Consider the following 24,740-nt stretch of genomic DNA (forward strand, 5'->3'; position numbering starts at 1 on the left):
GTTAATCCAATATCACCCAGTTTAAGAGATCCACCAGATGGCGCTGTGTGAAGAAAAGCTCTTTATAGAATCGCTCCTGCCTTGACAGGAAAAGGAACTAGTCATGTGGGATAACACTATCGAGTTGGAATGAAGGACGACGGGTAAAAAGGTGGCGAGGTAAGAGTTTCTCTGTTGATAGTTTACCATTTTATTACTATGCCATGCTGATGCAGGGAATACAGTTGGAGACTTTAGATTTCATGGCGCACACTGCATCGGTTATCACAAGGTTTTCATCAATGTTTCAGGGTCTGAATATGCTGCGCTGAGGAAGGGAACACAGCAGGAGACTTGGGGTCTAGTTTAGATCTTGGTGGTGTTACCACCAACCCACACTGGCAGCGGGCTTAGTCAATGGTGTTCCACCTGTCATATTTATATGCATTGTGGCTGAGCTGAAGACCGGAGTGACAGAGTGCTCCGATTAGCCATATTTAGATGTTGCAGTTGACCATGCAGTGTCTTGCTGGCTGTTGAGAGTGAGGACATCACTGGTCCCAATGGACATCAGACAATGGCAGTAGCTATGGAACACAGGTAAGCCACACACACTAGCCATCACATGTCTCCCTTCATCACACACACCACCACATACATAACATCTATTGCCATTCAACCATAACCTGTACATGCCACAAACACATTGATGCACATCCATGACACACCAGTGATACTGCACCCACAAATGACAACCACAACCAACATCTACACACATGACAATGACTGCCACACTCCATGCACCAACACAACATACACAACATCCATACCATATGCAAGTGGTACACATACTGACAACTACACCATACTACATCTCCCTGCACCTCACCCAGCCAATCTGATTGCACACATATACAGAGTTACACACAACTATGCACAACACAACAGGTACAGGTCCCCTTGAAATGTGCACACATTGGCACAGTTGACAAGTGTGAATCTACTGGCAATGAATACTGGCAAAATGACAGTTGTGTATGTGTTGTATGCCAGTGTCCCCATTTGGGTCTGACCCACGCATGTCCCCGACCTATGCAGGTCACAAATTTAAAAAAATTACTGTGATGTGTATGTCTGCAGTGGTCCCAAGCTCATGTGCAGTCAGGAGCTACTACAAAAGTACACAATGCACACTGCCTACATTTGTGTCCAGTGAGGGGATTGTGTTTTCTCTGCAGTCCCGTGGCAGCAGCAGAGGTTCCTGTCCAGCTTGAAATGAAAGTTGAATCAGGAGAAACTTTACCTCTTTTCCGCCCCCCCCAATCTACAAAGTCAGAAGTGGAGGTCAGACAGCCACATTTTGCTTGGCATCATGGCGCATACAAATCTGCTCCGTGGTAAGTGTGGCTGGAGTTCTGCTATCAGCCACACGTCCCCATTGTGCCAATGCAGCAGATGGGAATGCTTGGCGGAATTGGTGGGATTTGGATGGGTTGAGGTCATGAAACCACCAGGAACTTAATACAGCAGTTGGACTGGTTTGCAGAGGGAAAAAAGACTTAAAGATTACCGTCAAGATCTAAATCAGGCCCTTCAATTTCATGGCACACTGTGCTTGGCATCGGCGGTGACAAGGGTTTTCTCAACCAATCTTTCAAGCTCTGTGAAGTGCCATGCTCTGCAGCAGCAGCTGTGAGAAGTTGCTTCAGGTGATTAGAATGATCTAAATGCCGCCCGCCGTTGAAAGCACCACAAGCATGCGATGAATGTGAGCCAGCAGGCTGTCAAAACAAGTGTTCAGAGGCTCGAATAAGAGCAGAGAAAGGGGGCTGGCTCACTAACCCCTTCCACCAAGGGTTATAGTCGCAAATATATCTTCTAGACACAGATAGGACTATCCCTGCTTGACATTCACCCAACACAGGCATGATGCAACCTGACCATAAAGTAAATCAATAAGTTTGAACTTTGAGAGGAAGAAATCCTGTTGCATGCACTATATACCACTAGTTCCCAGCCTGTGGTGCGGGGACCCCGGGGGGTCCATGAAGCCTCCTCTGGGGGGTCTGTGACTGCTTAGAAAATGTAATATTAACAGATTAGGTCTGTGGCTTTCAGTAATAACTTATTGGGGGGGGGGGGGGGGGTCCAGGGACTCCAACAAAGATTCAGTGGGGGTCCCCGGGTTCCATTACTGGTAAAGTGGGAGGTCCACAGAACTCAAAAGGTTGGGAATCACTGCTATATACCACTGTCAGAGGCTGACTAATTATCCCACAGAAGGAAGTAAAAACAGAGCTATTCACAACACGGAAAAGAATAGAACTCCTCTCACTAGTGCAGCGCTCCTTCAAACCCTTTGGGAACTTCGTGTGTCAGGGTGTCTTTGCAGAGCCAGAGTGTGAAATAGGAAAGTCACGGCCTCACTGAGAGGTTTTAAGTCTGAGCAACATTCAAACCAGACTTCATATCAGACAAGCCACTTACGAACTGGCGTGTTCTCTTCCCAATAGCTGCATCACATCCAAAGACAATTTAGAGCGATGGAAGGTGAAGATACGTTTTTTTTTTAATATAATGCGAAAGCACATCACTGGTTGACCCTTCCTCAGTAGGCAAGCACTTATTGGTCAGGATTCACCTGATTGAATGTTGGTGGGAATCATTGTACCTAGAGTCTTGGTGGGGGAACCAGAACAAGGATGAAATCATTACAGAAGAGACCACAACATGTTTGCTCTGATTGCAGTGGTGCAGGCTTCAACTGCAAGTGTTGTGCTTGACTATATGAGGACAGGATACCATTATTGAATGCATGTATATAGATAACTCGCAAAATGGAGACGAAGTGAGTTTGCAGAGGTTTTTTTTTTTTGTGTTTTTTTTTTTTAATTTACATCTAGAAATCCCATAGCCAACATTTGAATTGAGGGAAGTCTGTATAAGTTGAGCATTGGTGTTACAAAATAAATGATGCGCCCCCTTGTGAAATGTGAAAAAGGGCATTTGAATCTCCTATATCTCACAGCTGTTCATGGTCTTGTTTATGTGGGACCCTCTGATGGGTTTGGGGAGTCCTGAAAGATTGCTGTCCCCGTGCCCTCCCCAGCCCGTCCACCAGGCACCACAGGGACCTGTGTTATGCTCTTAGCTGAACTGTACAGTAACTGTCCATTTTAGTGTAGACAGACTTATTACATCTTCCCAAAAGTAAAATTGCAGAAAAATATAAAATTGTGCAGTGACAGAGTCCACTTTCCCTCTTCCGTGCTTAGTTCTTATCCACTGCCAGGATATACTTATCTCCACATCCTCTTCTTGCTGATAACAAATGATGGCTGTGTTCGCCTCTGGGCCACCACCCACATGAGTCATGAACCCACTTTATAAGCTTGAGCGGAGAAGTGGTTATCAGTGTGTAAGTATGTGCAAGATGAAATCTTGCAAATAAGGATTATGGCTCTTGACTTTGAATGGAGATAGTTGTGTGCGAACAATAGCATGATGGAGCACTGGGATGGGGAAAATGTGAAAAGAAAGTACAAAAGTTGAAGTGGCAAAAAGGGAGGGCCAGAGGCGGTTTGTCCGGGAGGGCAGGAGAGCACCACATGTGAGAAACAGAAGATGGCAATACCACTCTTCTAACCCCCACCCCCGGATATGCGCCCTGCAGTGCCCCAGACCCAGAGGCAAAAGACATGGGGGCATGTCCTCCTCTGTCGATTGGCAGCAGAGGACTAGAGTAGTGGCTGGGTGGATGCTTCAACATATGCATGTCACTTTGGCCAGCTGCTTTTCACCAGCCAAAGTGGCATGGGCACTTTGAAGCTCTCTACTCAACGGTCTTAAGACAGCTGGGAGATCAAGCACAGGCCTCCAGGGCCTGGGGGAATGTCCAGCCAGCCTGATCCATCCAATCCAGGCATTTCTCTCATGCTGGTTAACAGCATGACAACAGTGTCTGGATTGGTCAGGGCAGCTTCATAGCAAACTGCAGTTTGCAGGCAGAGCGACCGCAGCATGTCCTCGTGCGTGTTAAGTACCTTTTATTTTAACATGGGGTTTTGGAGGGAGTATTTTCTCTGACTATTGAGGGAGGGTTTTTTTTTTATTATTTATTCGGGGCATTTGGTGGGTTGGAGTGTGTTTTATTTTCTTTTTTGGGAAGTGGTGGGGCTTGCCCCGCCACTTTTTAAGGTTGCCAGCCGACCCTGGGGAGGGCTGGAAAACAGGACGGGTGGCAAAATGCACATGTGTCTGCCAGTCAGGTATTAAAAATTGATACAAACTCAGTGTCTTTTTCTCCGTTTACCTTTTACCACAATTAATCATACTACACAGGTGTTTTTGAGCTAAAGGACTGAAGTTGTATGACCGCAAGCTCCCTTTAGCACATCATGCAGAGTTTTACAAATTAAGAAACATTTGTTTATTTAGGCTTATTTTATTTATAAGGCTCAAATACTCAGTCTCTTGGTGATAATTAACTACTTCGACCTGTTCAGCAAGGCTCCAATCTAATACTTAAGAGGTAAACAGCCAAGTATTTACCAATTCACTGAATTTAAAATAATCTGACTGAACACAGATATGAAGAGTTAATAAACTCCAGAGTGTTGGTCCTCGATCATGGACTGATCTGCCACCCCATGTGGTCAAGTTAAATTTAGAACAAGGATAAAAGTGGGCTAAACAGAAGATCACAATGGATTAGTAGGGGTCTATTTCTTGAATCTGCTAGAAAAGAATAATAGCACAGAGACCAAAAACGTTCTATGCATCAGACAGGCAACCTTAAATTGGACACATTTGTCCACTTAGCAATGCAATTACTCCATACGGGGTGATGTTATCAATTTGGTTTTTTTCAAGTTGAAGACTAGCCTTACTGCATCATTTTGGAATTTTTGGAGACTATCCAGAACTCCGTTTTGGGAGACACAGATACACACTGAATTACCATAACACAGACTGGTTGAATGAGTTGACTACAAAACACATTAAGAAAAGAACATCTATGGCTATATCCTCCTAACTGGTTTTAGCTGAAAGGATACAAGTGTGTGTAACAGATGAAGTCTGAATTCAGCAAGAGATTGCCATCAAGTATGATGCAAAGATTACAGGCAATTTCCAGTTTGTGGGACACTGACCCACTGCATGAGGCCAGTGTTGGTTCCCATATTTTTGTCTTTCATAATCGACTATATTTGTATCTTGCTAGAATTAATCCACTTTTGATAGACTCTAGCATTTAGGCCATGTCAGAAGTATGCTCAATGAAATTGGCAGAGAAACCGCAAATACATTGCATACTGTCTGTATAAAAGTAGGTCTTGATTCCATATTCTTAAACCAAATATGCAGATGGACTTCAATCTAAATTAAAAAGTTAAAAGGTATATAGTTGATCCTTGTGCCACCCCATGAGCAAAGGTTTTGGAGTTGAGTGATCATCCTCTGGAAAAGATCTGTAAAAAGGAAATATTCCATTGTAGAACAGTCCCACTGATTTCTAGGCCCTTAAGATATTGAAGAGCAACACTATGATCAAACATGTCAAACGATTAGAGAAGTCCTAAAGAAATACAATTTCTCCTTCCTTCTCCCCCCCCACCCCCCCCAATTCCCTTCACCATCATCCATCACGTGATGTCCTTTGGGACTCTGGCCCTACTGGTTTAAGAGTATTGCTGGAGGTGTACTGCAGGAGGAGAATGCTATCCAGAAGGTGATTTGCAGCCAGGAGATTGCGCAGGAGCATTCAAGAAAGCAATGTGCCACAACACAGCTTCTGGGGGGTGGGGGGGGGAAGCAGCCCAAAGTTAACTGTGGGGAGGTCTCTTCTGTTCCTGTCATAGCCAGTATTCAGCCCTAGTTGCTCCCATCTGACCTCATGCTTACTCAGGCTTCCTCCCTGATAAAGGAGTTATCAGGGTTGCAGACACCTGCAAGTATTCAAAACCTGCAAATCAAATCCAAAAACCATATAGGTGCAGCAAAGATAGTCACAGTTTAAGATCCACTTCATGTATGCCTCTGTCACAGACCACGTTTGAATGTGTGTGTGATCTGTAAGGGCAGGAAATCCTGACTGAAAGATTCTGTGATAATGGCTATAAAATGTGTTGCTCCAAAGAGCAATCCTGTAGTGCGGAGGATTAAAGAATTAAACCAGATTTCAGATGGACCTTAGTCCCCACCACCTGCAGCAGCTTTGAAGCACTGTGCATTGCACAACCGCAACTCCATTTTCACCACTGGACCTAGGAATCCTGGTGCTTGGGCACCACTAACCATCTGTAGCCACCCCCTGTATGCTCCCTCATTAAGACTACCGCTCACCTCATCTCTTCATGGCTAGCAACTGATGTGCCAGGGCAGACTCGGGACATTGTTTGGGTGGGTGGATGGGTAGGGTTCAGTAAGGGGTGCAAAAGTTCAGAAAAAGGGAGAAAGAGCCAATTTGTAGTTAAATCTATGCTGGGCAGGTAGCTCTGCTTTACCAATGTGCCTCCCTTCTATCCAGCACAACCTTGGTCTGTCCTGACTCACCACCCTCTGCATGAACATATGTGAAAGCCATTAGATGATGGCTCTGAGAACACCCAAATGACTCAGGTAAGTTGTCAAGAGTGTTCGGTCTACTGCATGGTCTTGAGTGGGGAGCTCAGATAGTTACTATAAGAGATTGGCTTACTCCTTGAGAATCCTGCTACTCTGATTTCATCTCGTTTCCTCCTTTGTAGATTTTATTTCATTTGTAGTATTAAAGTAATTTTATCTTTAGAAGAGAAATCTCTGGTTGGACATTACTGTCTCCTATCGAGCACTTAGTAAGCCTTGGACCATTCAACCTGGCTACCCTGAGGGTCAAGTGCTGTATGGGTGTATTTGGTGTCCAGTTTTTGGGTCAAACAGTAAGGTGGCCACAGGACAAAAATGATAAATGGCTGCAGTTGTTACAAATTACTCCCATTAATCCCATTACTGCTGCTCCACTATGGAACTCCCCTACCCTAAACCAGTTCTAAGAATGAGCCAAAGAGCTCACAACAAAATGTTTGTTGAATGAGGCTGACCCAAAGCCCACTCTTTCTATAATTTTCATACTTTAAGAATTTGTAACATGAGCCCTCACCACAGAAGGTTAATGCTTTCTGTAGCCACACCTAACAAATGAAATGAAGATTAGAATTCCAAAAACCTCTATCCTGCCCTAAAACTGAAAAATGTTAATTCACAATTGAATGCCTAATTTTCCATTTGGGTTTGTTTCTAAAAGAGCAGGAGGCCTAGCAACTTTTATTCTTTTGAGAAACGTACTTTATAGTTTTATAGTCCATTGCAGAAGGGTATACCAGTCAAAAGGCCCTAAACCCAGAGTAGGCCTGAGCCACAGGTGAAGTACTGTAATGAGATAGGCCTTTACAAATTGATACATGTAAGGCCGATGAGCTATATTAGACTATTCCACCCATTTAGAGTAGAACGGTCCAATAATAAACAGGGAGCAACAGACGTAAATATTGGGATGTTGGCTTTGAGCTACTCAATCGTTTTCAATTTAGCACTCAGTTCTTCAGTGTTCTAGTAAACCAAAAAGCTTTTAATTCTAGCAGTAAAGAGAAATCGAAAAGAAACCTGATAAGTTATGTACAGTGAATCATAGGCTTGACAGGTGAGAAAGAAAAGCACCCTCATTTTCATCAAGTTTAAAACAGACTAAGGGTCAGGTCTGGAAATTCAAGCCCTCCTCGAAATAGGCGTAGAATTTGCAGCATTAGTTCCGTTGTGCATGTCGCACACTTGAAGTTCCAAAGGAAACAGTTGGACGATTAGGATAGCTAAGCAGAAGAGAAAGATGTCTATGGCATTCCTGCCACATCATTTGTGAAGTTTAATACCCAAAATGTCTTTCAAAATAGTTGTGAGAAAATGGACTAGTAGTTGGGATTGATGGTAGCCCCAATAAGTAATGTCACCATTGTTAGCTCCCAATAAAAGTTCAACTCCAATTAATAAAAATAGGGAATCTTAAATGCATAAGATAACACCAAAACAACAAAAATACAATGAGGCAAATTAGACAAATCTGAGGTTTCAATGTTTTAAACCTAACAAAATGGTTCCAAAAAGCACAAAGTGCCAACTGCAGGCTATTGGTTGTGCTAGACTGGGGCAGAGGCCAAAGTTAGGCGGATTGCAAGCAATTGCCAGTTGGATACAGAGACTGGGTTTGTCCTAATCAAAAGCTACCTTCTTTTTTAGAAGCAGTTCACCGGTTTGTCATCATAGCAGGCAACAAGTGGAAGCTGGAGCAGGGCTTCAAGGAACCTGGCTGCATTAGACAGGGTCCTGATGCAGCAGTCAACGGTGGGAGAAGTTTGGGTTTCGATGCCATGGAGCTCTTCGGTGTGGAGTCGGTGTGCAGTGACGAAACTGCAGGATGGAGTTGAAGTGCCCCGGACTAATTCTGACATACAGTGGAGAACTTAGCAAGAGCTATAGAGAAGTCAGGCCCACCTGTGATGCACACAGTGGATCAGCTTGAAGGTTGGAACCAGTGTTCTGTCAATACCCAAAGTAGAAAGTCTTAAAGTTTTTAAGTCCCAGCTTTTAGGGTTAGACAGGAGGTGTACACACACTGGCACCAGCGCAAAGGTTACCAGACCCTCAAGAATAGCACTCGAGTCAGGGCTCTCTCCAACAGAAGCTACCAGAAAGGTCCATGGAAGTTCATCTGATGTAGGACGCGGGCCTTGTTTGTAGTGGTTACCTAAGTTACTTACACCAGGTCCAGTCATCCCTTATTAGTGAAATGTAGACAGTGTCTAGAAGCCAGGCTCTCCAGGGGTCGTGTGGATGAGCAGCCAAGGCCTAACTAGGAGACATGCAAAGCTCATGCAATACCACTGTAGTAACAGTACTCACATGAAAGAAAATCCTCTTATAAAAATAAAGGTACTTTATTTTGGTGACACAAATGCCAAAAATACCATAGAGACTATACTCCCTTAGGAGGTAATACACAAATAATATGCACTTTTGCAGAAACAGGTGTAAAAACAGTTAGAAAACAGTGCAAATAGTGAAAAATTACAATACATAGCAATGGCCCTGGGGAACACAAACCATAGACTAAGTGGAATGCGAAAGTTGGTTTTCCGCCTAGGCAAGTGTGTAGAGGGGTGCTGGGAGTATTGTAGAACACCAAAGGTAAGTAATAGAACCCACTCCAGAGCCCAGGAAAGCAGGAGCAAATCACAGTAACTTCCCCAGAACACACAAGAACACATGGAAGATATTGCAAGAACCAGAAGAGACCGGAATACACCAATGATTGATACCTGGACCTGAAGACCGTTGGAAGAAGGGGACCAAGTCCAAGAAGCACTGTAGAGTCCAAGGAGAACAGGAGCCCCTGCTAACCTGGACGAAGGTGCATAAGAAGAACCACCAGTGAAGAACAGTCGGTACTGCTCCAAGAAGGCAGATGAGGGTTCCCGGTTGGTGCAGAAGATGTGCCAAGCCAGATGGATGATTGCAGTCTGGTTTGTATCTCTGGATTCTGCTAACAAGCCTTGGTACATGCAAAGCTCACGGTTACCAGAAAATGGCACTGCCTGGGACCGAGAGGAATCTGGTGGACCCTACCCAGGAGGGGAAGCCAGAGGGGGCTCTCAGCAACTCAGAGCCCTCAGAAGACCAGGCAGCATGCACACGAGTCCCACAGCACGGGGACTAAGAAGGTGCAAAAGGAGGCCCACACAGAACTACGACATAGGGTCCCACGCTGCTGGAGAACCATGCAGGAAATTGTTGCAGGAGTGCGCTGGGGACAGAGCTGCACAATGAACTTAGTGGAAGGATACCAACAAGCCTTTGTAACTGCTTAACATGGTGCATGGGGGTACGGTCTTGCTTGGGGAGGCAAGCTCTTACCTCTACCAAAGTTGGACGTCAGAACCACTTCAGTCCACTACTCATGATGCAGGATCAACGCAGCTCATCAGGAGAGGGGTTCCACACAACTGGTTGTCATTGCAGAGGGGTGCCTGCTGAAGCAAGAGTGACTCCTTCACTCCAAGGGAGATTCCCTCATTCTTGTGGAGGCGGGAGACAGGCTGCACAACAGGGAAACAGTTGAAGTTGCTGGCAGGAGCTGAAGATACAATGTTGCAGAAGTAGACTTTGCTTCTTTGTTGTAGTTTGTAGAGTTCCGGGAGGGTCCAGAGGCAGTTTCTGCGATAGGAAGGTGAAGTCAAATATGTAGAGGATTCCTGATGGAGTCTTGCAATTTGAATCTAAGGGCTATTTAAGGTCTCTCTTGGGTGGTGCTTTAAACGGGGATTTGTCAGCTACACAGGTAAGCACCTATCAGGAGAGGGCTCTGACATCACCTACTGGCACTGGCCACTCAGATGCTCCGAGAGGGCCCTGCCAACTTGGAATCCAAGATGGCAAAACCTAGGTACCCTCTGGAGGAGCTCTGAGCACCATCCCTAGGGTGGTGATGGACAAGGGAGTGGTCATTCTCCTTTTTGTCCAGTTTTGCGCTAGAGCAGCAGCTGGGAGACCCTGAACCAGTGTAGACTGGATTATGCAAGGAGGGCACCATCTGTGCCCTACAAAGCATTTCCAGAGGCTTGGAAAGGCTACCCCTCCTAAGCCTGTAACACCTATTTCCAAAGAGAGGGTGCAACACCCCTCTCCTAAAGGACATCCTTTGTTCTGCCTTCCTTGGCTGAGCTGCTTAAGCAACAGAAGGGCAGAAACCTACCTGAGGTGGCAGCAGCTGGGGCTGCCTGGAAAACTTCAGAAGACAGGAATGGCAATGCTGGGTGTCCTCTAAGGAGCCTCCAGAGTGCATGGAATCATACAATAAAATGTTGAAAAAGCATTGGGGTATGATCAACAAGTTTGATACCAAGCATGCCTATGTTTGGAGTTACCATTCCAGAACAGGTGTAAAATGGCGCCCCGCATTCACGAAGTATGGGAAAATGGTCCTAGAGGTCGTGGGGGCACCTCTGCTAGTGCAGGGGTGCCCTCGTATACAGGTACTCTGCACCCTGCCCTCAGGGCTGAAGGGCCTACTATTGGGGTGACGTATTGGTGACATGGTGCAGTGTAAATGGCAGTGAAAGGGTGCATGTACCTTTTCACACAGGTTGTAATGGCAGTCCTGTAGAAGCCTTTGTATGGGCTCCCTATGGGTCGCAAAAGAAATGCTGCAGCCCATAGGGATACCCTAGAACCCCAATGTCCTGGGTACCTATGTACCATATACTAGGGACTTACTTGGCACACTGGTGCCCGCTTGTGTTTGAAATACTGGATTACCAGTATGCAGTAACCATAATGTTAAGGGAGAGTGCTTAACTACTGGGGTCCTGATTAGCAGGATACCAATAGACAGTCAAACACTGAAACAGGCCAAAAGTGGGGTGTAACCATGCTAGAAAGAGGCCACTTTCCCACAGCTGAAACTAGTCAGCTGGGCTCCTTCAGAAAAATGGGGTTCAGCAACTTGTGTCCCTGTAGCTTAGCAGGTCAGCCACCTAAACTCTGCAGTCCGCTTCTTTGTCCTGGGTACATGTGGGACCAAGTCAAGCCCTTAGGGGACTTCTCAGATGTCACAACAGTAGGTGTAGTCCTGTGTCCCATAGGTCTAGTAGTGTCCTGCAGAGCGTGACTATAGGTGCCATGTTTTTGCCTGGCATTACCCTGTGCGTGGGCAACGCCTGACCCTTCTCTATGACCATTAGGAAAAGTGTTGACAGGAGTAACTGTACCCACTTTTGCAGCAATGCTTGTGTTCCCTATTGCAAATAAGCCCACAGTGCCCACCCCCCCCCCCCCACCTAAATTCTGTATAGCAGAACCTTGCCTCCCTTGTTCAGAGCTCCTGCTCTAGAGTAGTGGCCAGGGAAATTAACAAACCCTCCCCTGTGGTCATTTAAAAGTGGCAAATCCCCAATTTATCTACTGAAGTGTGGTCTGAATTTGTCATGAATTGGGCCTTGTTGGAATGATAACTTCAGAATCTCACGAGTGCAACCTATTTTTAGGCATAAACTTTAAGTACTTTCAAAAAGATCAGGAGAACATGGCTTCATTCTGAAGCCTTGAAAACAAAGTATTGGATATAGTAAAAATGCTGGAATGGCAACACTGTTCTGCACTACATGCACGACAGCAAAACTGTTCAGTCAAAATGAGACATTCTAATGTGCTTGCACAGCTGAACTGGCTTATGAACCATTTGCACATTACAGGATATACTAAAAATGAGTGTTCGAAATGAGGTCTTTGGTTGGCAGTCAGATTACCCCCTGTCCAAGCAAGGATTTTCACTCGTCAGGATAAGTCACACACAATCCAAATTATCCTGTGGCCACCCTCTGGTAGCTTGGCACTGAGCAGTCATGCTTAACTTAGAAGGAAATGTGTAAAATATTTGTGCAATAAATCATACACCACTAACAAAAATACACCACATAGTGTTTAGAAATATATAATATTATCTGGAGGCCCTGCTTAAATACCCAAATGTGCCTTTGAAGTGAGGGGGAAGACTTCAAAGAGTGGCTTAGAAGTGCACAAGGTCCTCTTTCAGTTCAATCCTGTCTGCCAGGGTCTCAGTAGGGGGTGTGGCAGTCCTTTGTGTGAGGGCTGGCTACTGTCCTTTGACAAGCAAGTCTCAGGCACTCCTCCTTCCCAGCCCAGGAGGACCCATTCAAAATGCAGATGTATGCAAGTGAGGCTGAGTATCCTGTGTTTGGGGGGGTGTCTGAGTGAATGCACAAGGAGCGGTCAACTAACCCTAGCCAGACGTGGATTGTAATGCACAGAAGGATTTAAGTGCAGAGAAATGCTCACTTTCTAAAAGTGGCATTTCTAAAATAATATTAAATCCCACTTCACTAGTCAGCAGGAATTAGTATTACCATTCTGGCCATACTAAATATGACCTTCCGACTCCTTTTAGATCAGCAGCTACCACTCCGTGTATGAGGGAAGTCCCAATGTTAGCCTATAAAGGGAGCAGGCCTCACAGCAGTGCAAAAACAAATTTAGAAGTTTTACAGTATCAGGACATAAACTACATAGGTACATGTCTTGCCTTTCGCCTACACAACACCCTACCCTAGGGGTTACCCAGGGCTTAGTGGGAGAAGTGTATAAATAATCTTTTCCCTCATTTTCATTGTGAATGAGGGTCGTGATAGACTATATATGGGGTGTAGGTCAGGTTATTTTATGTTAGGATGTGACTACAAGCTATCTAGATGATACCAATTGATAGCTATCTGGTAAGAATGTGTTTTCTTTTCTTTGGTACTAGATGTGGATTTCTATTTGATATAAGATACATTGGGAGAACATATGTATTTGGGTAATTATTATTACCGTTTGACATTGAATCGTTGCAGACAGATAAGGTATCTGTCTATTTTGGGTATAGGTGTTTCTACATGATTTTGCAGGACACTATAAATTTAGGGGTTTTGTGCACTTTGGTTTGCATGTGGTGTTTTCTTGGTTGTGGTTTGTCACTTACTGAGCATGTTGTGGGTTTTGGTATGCTTATCTAGAATATGTCTGGTACTGTTTAAACACAGATGTGGAAGTGATAAATATTTACTTAGTGCTTGCACTGGTGGTTCCAGTTGTAAGGTGTTAGTGTAGTATTTGCTTTCCTCTCCCCTATTTTAGATTTTGGATTAGTTCTTATTGGGGTTTTTTTTTTTTTTTTTTTTTACACAAAATTTAAAAACTTGATGTTTGAGCATGTTGGTCTTAACTCGTACAATATGTTTATGATTTCTAGCCCTGAAGAAGTCGTATGGGAAGTAATATCTCCCAAGATGAAACACGTGTTGGCTGGAATTGCAATTTTCTTTGGTCAATGACTACTTGATGTGAAGACACATTTAGAATAAATTGGATTCATTGGATGGTTTTTGAATTTGTCTAGTGTGATGTGGACTGATATGAAATTGTTTCCAATATACTTATACACCAATTTTCAGATATTAATAAGTGGGGGGCCTCATTGTGTGTTTTTCTTAGGGGGTGATCTATGTAGAAAACGGGGAGTTTTAGGCTTGGCAAATACTTTCAAATGCCAAGTCGAATTGGCATTGAAACTGCACACACAGGCTTGGCAATGGCAGGCCTGAGACAAGGTTGAGGGGCTACTTAAGTGGGTGGCACAACCAGTGCTGCAGGCCCACTAGTAGCATTTAATCCACAGGCCCTGGGCACACAGTGAACTCTACTAGGAAGATCACAAAAAAAATAGAATGAGGCAACACTCAGCCCAGATCTAGAGTGGACACTGGAAGCCTCTGGCAGTTATCAGCATCTGGTCCAAGCTGTGTGAGGCATTATCAAGGTTTCTTCTGTTGTCCCAAGCTAATACTAGTCGCTTTTTCTTTTTTTTTTTTTAAATACGTGACTTTCCTTCTTTTAGCTACTTGATCGCTGTGTCATTTGAATTTTGTTATCCATCTGTCAATAAATATTCTTTTTAATTTATACACATACACTTAACTATTCACATTTTACATACAATGCTTTAGAGCAAGGGATTCCATAATATCAAACAAATTATAACCTATTACTGGAAGCAACAAACAACCTACCAGGGACAAAGAATTTATGTCTCACCTATTGATGGCTGACCATATCTTCAACCCATCATCTCTGTAGTAAAAGTTGGGTAAGGACTCAACCTCACGGGATTTGAGATTGTCTGGGATGCAAATTGAAGTGTAGGTCACAGATTGCATGTCTCTTGATATAACCTCCGCAAGACCTGCTACTCCAATTGCAGTGTTCTGTGAATGAAAATTGCAGTTTTTGGTTAGGTCCCTTTTCTAGGCTGCTCCTGATTGATCTATGAGTTACAAACTCATTAATTGATACATTTTTGGTATTGTATTCTCCTATGTATTTAGTGTGTCTGCCAATGTTGACTCATTTAAGCTTTTGGTGTATAATTTGCCCCAGAGGTTCTGCTGGATGATTATCCAATTGCTAATACATTTCATGGGACAGTAAAAATCCAGCTGCTGTTACAGGTGGACTAAGTTTGGGTTAGAAATGATGTAGCTTATGTGACTATTGAGCATGACTGTGGCTCTGTCTAATGTGTTTTATGAAGCAGTGGCACCGAAGTGTCCAGGTTCTTTAGTAACTAACATGTGGCGTAGTGTAATGTGTTTTTGTTGTTTGTCAACAGTTGGTGCTGTAAGTAGCTATGTTGAAGCTATTCTATATTACCTTGGATATAGTGTTAGCACTAGATTAACAGTATAGGTTGTGCTTCTGTGTACCATCATTCTAAGTGACCAATATGGTCTTCTCTGTAAAATGTTCTGTTGAATGTTTCAGTAAAATAAAAAACACAGCAGTAAATGCAGGTCAGAGCACAAGGATAGCCAAGTATAAAGCATATGTGCGTATCCGATTTAATGACAATGCCTTCTCCCTCTTCCCAAGTGCTAAAGAATTTGTTTGGAAAACAATGGGCTAAATGAAGGTCTTTCTCCAGTGATCATAATGCCCACAAATGTTTAAATGAACCAAGTCCCACAGAAACAATGTAGTGAGAACATGGCACACAAGCAACATTTGTGAACGAGGAAGGACAATCCAAGAGGCCATAAGCTGGACTACAGATGGTATGGCAGCAGCAATCAAAGAACAAGGACAAGAGGGGCTCATTTACAGAACAGAGGCTCACATTTGGGCACTACTGGTCAAAGCTAGCTGGTTCCTGTCCAGGTTATGAAGTATCCACTTGAAGGAAAAGGCATATTTTGTTCCCTAGGATATGCACGGTATCTAGAGGTTGGAATCGTTTATTTTTCAGGTGTATATGGTGTTCTTCTATAGGCAAAAAAGCACAAATGGCAAAGCTTCCAACCTCCATGTCATTACAACGGAGTCTTCACTTGAAGTAGTTGGGGAAGCACTTACAGTGGATAGGTATTTGATCATTGTATTTGGCACATCCACTTGAATCCAAGTAGAACATTTCCATAATCACCAATACCTGAATTGCTGCTTATCCTCAAACGAGAGAAGACGCTGAAGTCATGACATGGAGGCTGAAAACTTTGCTATTTGCCCTTTTGTCCCTATAGAAGACCACCACATACACAATTTGAAGATAAGCAGCCCCACCAAGATACAGCCTCTGAAAAACATTAACAATTCAGGTATTGGAGATAGATTAATTAAATGTTCTACTTCACTTCAAGTAGATATGCCCAATACAATGATCAAATGCCAATGCACTGTATGTGCGTCCCCAGCTACTTCAAGCAAAGACTCAGTCAGGACATGGAGGCTGGAAGCTTTGCTATTTTTGTGTTTGTGCCTATAGAAAAAAATATATATAAACCTGGAAAATAAACTATGCCTACTTAGAGATACCAAGCGTATCCTGGAAGAAATATTTTTGTTCTTCCCTTTCAGAGTAATGAGAAATACATAAATGAGCCCCTTACGCTTAGATTGCTGCTGACATGCCATGTGTAGTCCAGTTTATGGCCTCTTGGAGTGTCCTTGCTCGTTCACAAATGTTTGTGTACCATGTTCTCACTACATTGATTCTGTGGGGACTTGGTTCATTTAAAGAGTTATGGGCATTGTGATCACTGAAGAAAGACCTTTATCTAGCTCATCTTTTTCCAAAAAAGTTATTTTGCCCATGGGAAGGGGTGAAGCGATAGTCATTAAATAGGATAAATATACATGCCTTATGCTTGCCTAACCTGGTGTTCCCACCAGCATTCACTGCTGTATTTTACATACAGCAACATTCAACACAGCATTTTACATACAATACCATATTGACCTCTTAAAACGATAGTACACTGAAGCACAACATGTAACATTAATCTAGTGCTAACACTAAACTTCAGACCCAACCTCTCATATACCCAACATAGTATAGAAAAGCTTCCACATAGCTACTTACAACACTCACCATTGACAGACAACACAAAACATTAGACTCCACTCCATACCTTGGTTACTAAAGAACCTGGACATTTCCTCAGTGCCTCTGATTCACAAATAAATTAGACAGAGCAACAGTCAAATAAACTACATTATTTGTAACCCAAGCTCAGTATGTCTGTAACGAAAGGTAGCTGGATTTTGACTGTCCTGTGGAACGTATTAGCAATTAGATAAGTCATACAGCAGCACCTCCGTGGAGTTTCATACACTCAGTGGCGAGAGAGAGGAGTACTGACCAGGGAGAACCACGAAACTCAATTTCTTCTAGTACAACAGCATTCCATGCTAAGTGGCAATGAGGCTTGACCAAACAAAAATCCCTTATCTGGACTCATTTATGTAGCATTTGTATGTGTCTGGTTGAGACTGGGAAGATTCCTGGTTAGGTGGTTACTCAAACATGTTGCAACAAAATACCTTTTTTGGTAAAGAGAAAATGATTAGCCCATGAGAAGGCGACAGGAGCACTCACTGTGAACTTGTTTAATAAGAATAGTTTAGAATAAAAAAAACGTTATAACATACACATGGCTAAGGGATTGAAAATGCTAATCTTATCCCTAGCAGGTCCCATCCATCTTGAACAAAATCTGTGCTCCTCACAGTGAGATCATAGTCCTCATTCCATCCACTTTATCTAGCTGGGTCTGGTGGCTCAGTGGACTAATGCATCCAATCCATAGGTTCAGTGTTTGACCTCATGGTCTTAGGTTTGAGTTGAGTAACAAACATCTTATATCAGCACCAAGAGACCGAAGAGTGAACCTGTGCTTTACAATATCACATACTATGCTTTTTTTGTATCTTTCTTCAACCTGGCTGGCCTCTTTTCGATGCCAGAGGGTCTACAAAGATAAATTCCAATCTTACCTGATCGAAGGATCCTCCTGGTCCAATAAGGCGTTCTCTTGCAAGTGCATTAATTTGCAAAGTATAGCGATGGTGGGGGATCAGGAGCTAGAGACAGAGGGATAGGAGTTATTAGAAACAGGCACAGTGATGGCCTCAAACAGATCCTATATCCTCACTATCAAAGCACTTTTATAACATGAAGCCATATACTCTTCTGGTAATGTCAAGTCCTCCAAGAACAAGTCATGCTTGAGGTTTTGTACCCAACAGTACTTGGGCAGCATGACCCATGAGCGCCCATTTATTGAGCTTGGAATTAACATAATTTTGAACAGTCTGATTTGTCTTTCTTACCTTGTACAGAGGATGAGACATTGGGAGTTGCCTCAACGTAGCAATGCAAAACACCTCTGCAAAGACGTGCGTACGCAGAAAGTGGGTAAGAGCCTGGTGGGTGGAAAAATTGGAGCTTCTCACCCACATCTTGGCAAGCAACCAGTCCCACTCGTTATCACTCGGCAGGAAGATGGGATTTTCTGGACCTGGAGTCTGATTTATCTGCAGAGAAAGATGCACAAACCTCAAGTTACTGGACTTTCGTGGTCACTGACCACGAAAGCTGCTGTCAGAACATAACTCAAGAGTGAGACAACACATTAGACTTAAAGAATGTTTGTATGATGTTTTCTGAAACAGAATGCCTAGAACTTTCCAAACCTAACATTACCCATTCTTTAATTCTCAGAAATCCTACAGAAAGTGACAGCTGACAATGATCTGAACCTACAGTGAGAAATGTTAAACCAACAGACAAGTGTGGCGTAGACAGTGGAAGTGTGTTAGCTCTCAGAAAAGGAGCTGCTAAAATTAGGTGAGTATCAATCAATCACATATGGACTCAGTCCACTGTGGGAGCCTTTTGACACAATAGACAGATTCGCGCTCTCAGACGTGGGAGTCAGTTTACTCCTAGAATAATGTTTGGGAATCAAGGACAATTTAAGCAACAGTTCTTTGTAAAATATATGTATCTACTTGAAGGCAGAAAGCATTGATTTTTATTTTGTAAACATGTTTTGTGTTTGTGGGTAATGTGTATAGTAGAGTATGTGAAGTCTAGGATATTGGCCAAAGGAAAGATAACAGAACAAAGCCTTTAAAGATGAAAGACAAAGGCCATCTACAAAATGAGAATGAAAAAGGAGACAACATTAGCATCTTGTCAGGAAAGCAACAGATGGCCTACAGAAAAAAGTACATCTCCCTTGGGTACTGCGGACCGCTCAGACGGAGCACAGATGAGAACAGGGGTATGTGCGCTGAAATGGGCTATAAGGAAAATATATTTGCACTGCCTAATACTACTCTGTAATAGTTGTTTATATAGATCATGGGGCATAAATATACAAAAAATGTATTAGTGATTAAAAATGCAAATGCCTAGAAGAGTGTTTGAGTGATGTTACTGAGCCACTCATTTCCTTACCATGGTTCAGGTACAATAAAATCCATCTACTTTTTTTTTTTAGGAAAAGGCTTTTATGAAACTGTGTATAGGAAAACCCCAAATACAGAAAGACTAAGGACCACATGTATGTAGCTTTTTTCTTGTCGCAAACAGCCCGATTCGCAGAATCTGGCTGTTTGCAACAAGGAAAAAGCATTTTGGCATGTACAAACCCTATTTTGTGATTCGGTAATCTATTTCCTAATCGCAAAATAGGTTTGCGAATTGCAATTCGGAAGGGGCGTTTCCTTCCTAATTGTGAGTCGCAGTGCAATGTTTTGTGTCCGTGAATGTGATCACAAATCAATCGCAGTTACCACCAATTACAAATTGGTGCTAACCCATTTGCCAACGGGAAGGGGGCCCCATGGGACCGCTTCCCCTTTGTGAATGGTAGGGAAAATATTTTCGAAGCAGGCAGTGGTCTGCCTGCTCTGAAAAAAAATGAAGAAAACTTTTTATTTTGAAATGCATCCCATTTTTAAACAGGATGCATTTAAAAAAGAAAACAAAAACTGCTTTATTTGAAAGCAGTCACAGACATGGTGATCTGCTGTCCCCAGCAGGCCACTATCTCTGTGAGTGCAGCCACTCCCAATGGGGCCGCAAATTGCAACCTACCTCAAATATCAATGAGGTAGGCAATTTGCAACCCCATTGGGAATCACAAACGGTGATGTACATTGTTGTACATGTGTTTGTGACTCAAATGAGTCGCAAATTGCGAGTTACAAAACTCTGGGTCATACATCTATCCCTAACTCCATAGCACAAAACATCCTCAGTCATAATAGCAAACCTTTGAGACAGTAAAGGGCTGTGGCATGTTGGGTCTAGCCAATGTGAAAAGAAAACTAGTAGCCCATATTTTCCAAGTAACAGTTCAAACTCAGGATGTGGATCACTTAAATTTATTTACATTCTGAACAATTAACTTTTTTCAGATTTCAAAATTCTAAACAGGCTGGATGGCTCAAAGACAACACTTTACCTGGATGGCTAGGGGTATCATCTCATCCTTGGGTGAGAGGTAGAGAAGACACAAGGGAGCAGCCAGGTACTGCTTATGACCATTCAATATATTCCCAGGAATTCCTTCTAATATCTTATAGTCCACAAGGAAGATTTTTCCTCTCTGCAAACAGAGAAAACAGTACAGTTGAGCTTGGCTTCAGAGGAGAACATACCATCAGCAAACATACAGAATTGCAAGATGGCATGGTGGTGTAGAAGAGATCACATCTGACTATTCACCCACAGAGGACAATATTTTTGTCTAGATACAATAAAAATGAAATTCTAAGGCACCACTGACAATGACACTTTAAAACTTTCAATAGTGCCTGTACTTGAAAAGAATATAGTTTTGTATAACAGCTCTTTATAACAGGACACAAGATGCAAACAAATCTAGTAGATATTCCTTTTGACTCTTCAAGCAATGTATGCCACTAAAATACCTGGATTTAAGAAGACTAAGGAAGTCTGCCAAAAAAAACCAAAAAAAACTTCTAATCGGCATCTCTGGCATTACATTCACACTATTTAGTGGCACATGTACCAAAGTTACCTTAAGTCTGACAGATCTTTGGTTATATGTGATTTTGTATAAAACAGATTTCATAGAATAGCATTACTGAGAAACCATTTCACCTAAACTATTTATTATTAGAAACGTGCTGGATGGCATGTACCATTTCATAGAAACCAGCTCATAGGTCTTATTTTCCACAGGTATTTACATCATTGCTTTACTTCAGTTGACATTTTAGGTTCATATATCTTTTACGCTTTTAATTACTTTGTTTAGAGGAGGTGAGAGGTCAGTGAGTTAATAGTCACTGTACAGCCTGATTCCCTAACACCCCCTAAGCATGATCTATTTTTACCCTGTATATCTTTTCACCATGCTGAATTTCACCCATTCCAAATCTTAGTACTCTGCCTTTGAAGTCTACCAAACTCTGCCCACCCATGACCTCAAAACAAAACCCTCACACTTAAACTCCACTGAACCCTAAATACCCTCACCACCACTAATCCCCACTCATCTGTGAACCCTAAAAACCCTTCACTACCCTTAATTTCACACATTCGTGCACGTTACCCATCTCTCACCCCTTAAGCACTTCATCATCCACCACAGAACCCAACAACCTTTCATTACCCCTAAATCCAATTTTAATTCTATTTTGGATGTTTCTTTATTATATATTCTTTATATAGTTTCCTTAAAATTTTGCATTATTTTATATTCCCTTAAAATTGCCTTTCCATGATTAGGTTCCCTCCAGTGTGGGTTCTCAGTTTCTGTATTGCCATTAATTCACATACATCATTGTGTTGCATGCATTCGGGGAGCTGTCAGATTAGGTGTTCAGAAAAAAGATGGTGTTAATACTGTGAAGTAATGCAGTGCATCTCAGGACTCTGCATGGGGCTGGGCATCCTTGTGGGCTAGACTGCGCCATAGTTTAAGCAGTAGTGGACACCCAGAGTGGTGTTCTGCTAATTGTGCAGAGAAAGGGAAGGACAGTGGTTGGAGTATAAGGCCCTAAATCAGAGGAAAATTCTCAAGCTCAGGGTTTTTCATGTACCTAGTTGACAACAGTGGACAAAGAGGTTATGCAAGCCCTTTTCCAAGATTGTGGTCTGCCAGAGATTGTCAGAGCATTCAAATTCAAGGGGAAATTGAGTCTTCTCCTGTGATGTTGGTTCATGTTTGAATCTGCTATAAACGGCACACTGACAAGTAATGGAGGCTTCATAATTCATCAATTCCCTTTTGTTGCATTTACCACCCACTTGCTACTAATGTCCCCGATTTCTGCTCCTTTACAATCAGATTTCCTACTGTATTTTCTTCTGAAAGTCTGCGATTGGCCCCTTTTCTCTGTCCAGGTGCTTACCTACTTCTGCATCTTCAGGCGAGAGCAACAATATGCAGTGTTATTTGCCCTTTGTGGCTTTCTCCCCTACCTACTCCAACTGGGACCCATTTAAGACACTCAATGAGACCTTTTGCATGTACTAATAAGAGCAGGGTGGCACACTGGCCATTGGGAGAAGCAACACTTTCCTCAGGCAATCATGACTGAAATATGATGCACCTTCAGAGTCAGATGTGTGTCAAGCCTGCATCTCAATAGTAAATGTTCTCACTTCTGGGAAAATATTTCATAACCCAGCCTGTTACACAAGGTGTACTCCTACCTCAGTCTCTCACAGCAGAGGCACACTTGAAAGTAATGGTACACCACACAAGAGTAGGCTGCAAGACTTATCTAGACCAGAGACTGCTTTTACTACTAAGATGCAGGCTTGAGACACATGCAAATGTGTGTTCACAACCTTCCATTGCATATTTCCATGCACTGAAAGAGCACCAAGGTTCACCAATGAGAGCACACAACAGATCTACCAGATTTACCATTGTGGCAGTGGGCACCTGAGGCCGTCTGAGGCACTTGCTGCATGACTTATGGCAGTAGACCTACTGTTCACATGCTAGCTTGTGAAGTCCTGAGGTGACCAGAAGGTGACAAACTCATCAACCATATGTATTGTGGAGTCCATCAAGGAAGGCTAGAGAGGGAAGTCACTGAAGTTCCCAATAAATACTTGAAGGATTCATCGCTATTACACAAACTGGTGACATTTTATGGACTATTTACAGGAGAACCACTTTCAAGTTAAAGGACGGGATGATTTATTAACCAAATTGTGATGTTAACCCTGACAGTGTGGCATTTGATGATTTTAAATGCATGAACTGTACAGAACAGAGTAAACAATTAGAGAAATTCCTAATAAGTTAACTTAGATTTCTTTGGTCTACTCAAAATATATGACTAGGAGAGCGATATTAGTTGGATGACTGGTACATGTATACAAAAGAACATGTTCAATAATCAACTGTATTATTGTACCTCAGGCAAAAGTTTCATGCTAGAGAACCTGGTTTTGTATTTTTTCAATTTCAGCAGTACTCAGACGTGGAAGTGGTGTGAGCACTGTTGCCTACCCACTAATGATCTGCTCAGTGACTTAAATCCAAGCAAAATCCAAATCATTTCTCAAAAGTACAACACAGTTACTGTGAATAACTATACATGATAACCTAATAGGCCTTGTTCAACAGATTAGCAAGATAACCGGGGAGAGCCTTGGCAAAACGTCTCTCTGCCTACCACAACTCCTCCCAAAGTTTCATCCCTTCCAACCCAGTAAGGACAAAAAGGTAAAAGGTAAACACCTCTTCCAGTTGCCCTAGCCCAAGTTCAGTATTTTCAACTGGTATCAAGCCAATGGTATAAATACCTCTTTACTGCAAGTAGTCAAAAGAGAAGGCAAGAGGCAGAGTGCCATACTTCCTCTGTCAAGAGGCTGTTGAGACAAAAGGCAGCAGCCTATCCTTTATCGCAGCAGTTCTCTGAATAGGAAAATATCTTAACGATACCTTTCAAACTGGAGGCAGGGTAAAGCTCAAGTGGCTAAAGCTCAGAGAGAGAATTGTGTGGCCCATTCACAAAGTTATTACTGCTGCTTTCCGGGAATCCCAGCCAAGGAAGCCAATTAGATCAAGAACTCATATACAAAAATTAATTCATTCTTATAGAATATGAAAACACTGGGTTGAACAAGAACTACATTGATGAATTCTTTGATCGCCTCACCCCTTCCTCCATCCAACATGCCAATACCACTCTATAGGGTAACTTCAACCTTTCAGAAAATACAAGTGCAAATATATATTAAAAAAACCCTCATCAATACACAACATGGTACAGTCTTTCACACAACCAATACACTGCAAAGGCCACATCCTCGACCCAGTCTTCTCAGCATCACCACAATCAAATGTCAACCACTTATGCCCTTAGAATGGACCGACCAATTTGTCATCTCCAATCTCCCTACTCAATGTACTACTTCTAAACCAAGGCCAACAAAAGAAAATAGCAACCCTTCAGATCTGTTGACCATGTATCCATGGACAACCTAATGTTTGAACACATTTATTTCAACCTAACTCCTTCTCTGATGCTAACACCATTATTAGCAATGTTATAATTGTTTTGGAGATATAGGTGAACATCCACACTCCAATTACAACATGCAAGTGCATGTCAAAGACCTCAGAGCCTGGTATTCTAAAGGCCTAGCTGACAAACAACCCATCTTCAGACAAGAAAAAAGAAAAGCAGTACTTCCAAGGACCTATTGATACAGAAGTCCTTCCATGCACTATACAGAGCTCATCACATGAGCCAAAACAAAGTACTTTGATGTTGATGGCAATGAAGCCACCAACAGAACAAAAACTCTGCTGGAGAGTCAAGTATCACATCAATCCACC

The 24,740-nt window shown here is 42.7% G+C and overlaps 1 protein-coding gene across 1 annotated transcript in view; it reads right to left on the minus strand.

The window, feature by feature from the left end:
- LOC138267717 (hydroperoxide isomerase ALOXE3-like) overlaps window positions 1-24,740 on the minus strand; it is a 249,194-nt gene that overhangs the window by 10,722 nt on the left and 213,732 nt on the right. The window contains exons 7-10 of the mRNA XM_069216883.1: window positions 20,373-20,516; window positions 18,229-18,432; window positions 17,893-17,979; window positions 14,659-14,828 (exon numbers count right to left, since the gene is read on the minus strand). Coding sequence (XP_069072984.1) covers window positions 14,659-14,828; window positions 17,893-17,979; window positions 18,229-18,432; window positions 20,373-20,516 — 605 coding nt within the window. The remainder of the gene's footprint in view (window positions 1-14,658; window positions 14,829-17,892; window positions 17,980-18,228; window positions 18,433-20,372; window positions 20,517-24,740) is intronic.

Source organism: Pleurodeles waltl, chromosome 12, assembly GCF_031143425.1.
Source record: "Pleurodeles waltl isolate 20211129_DDA chromosome 12, aPleWal1.hap1.20221129, whole genome shotgun sequence".
NCBI lineage: Eukaryota > Metazoa > Chordata > Amphibia > Caudata > Salamandridae > Pleurodeles > Pleurodeles waltl.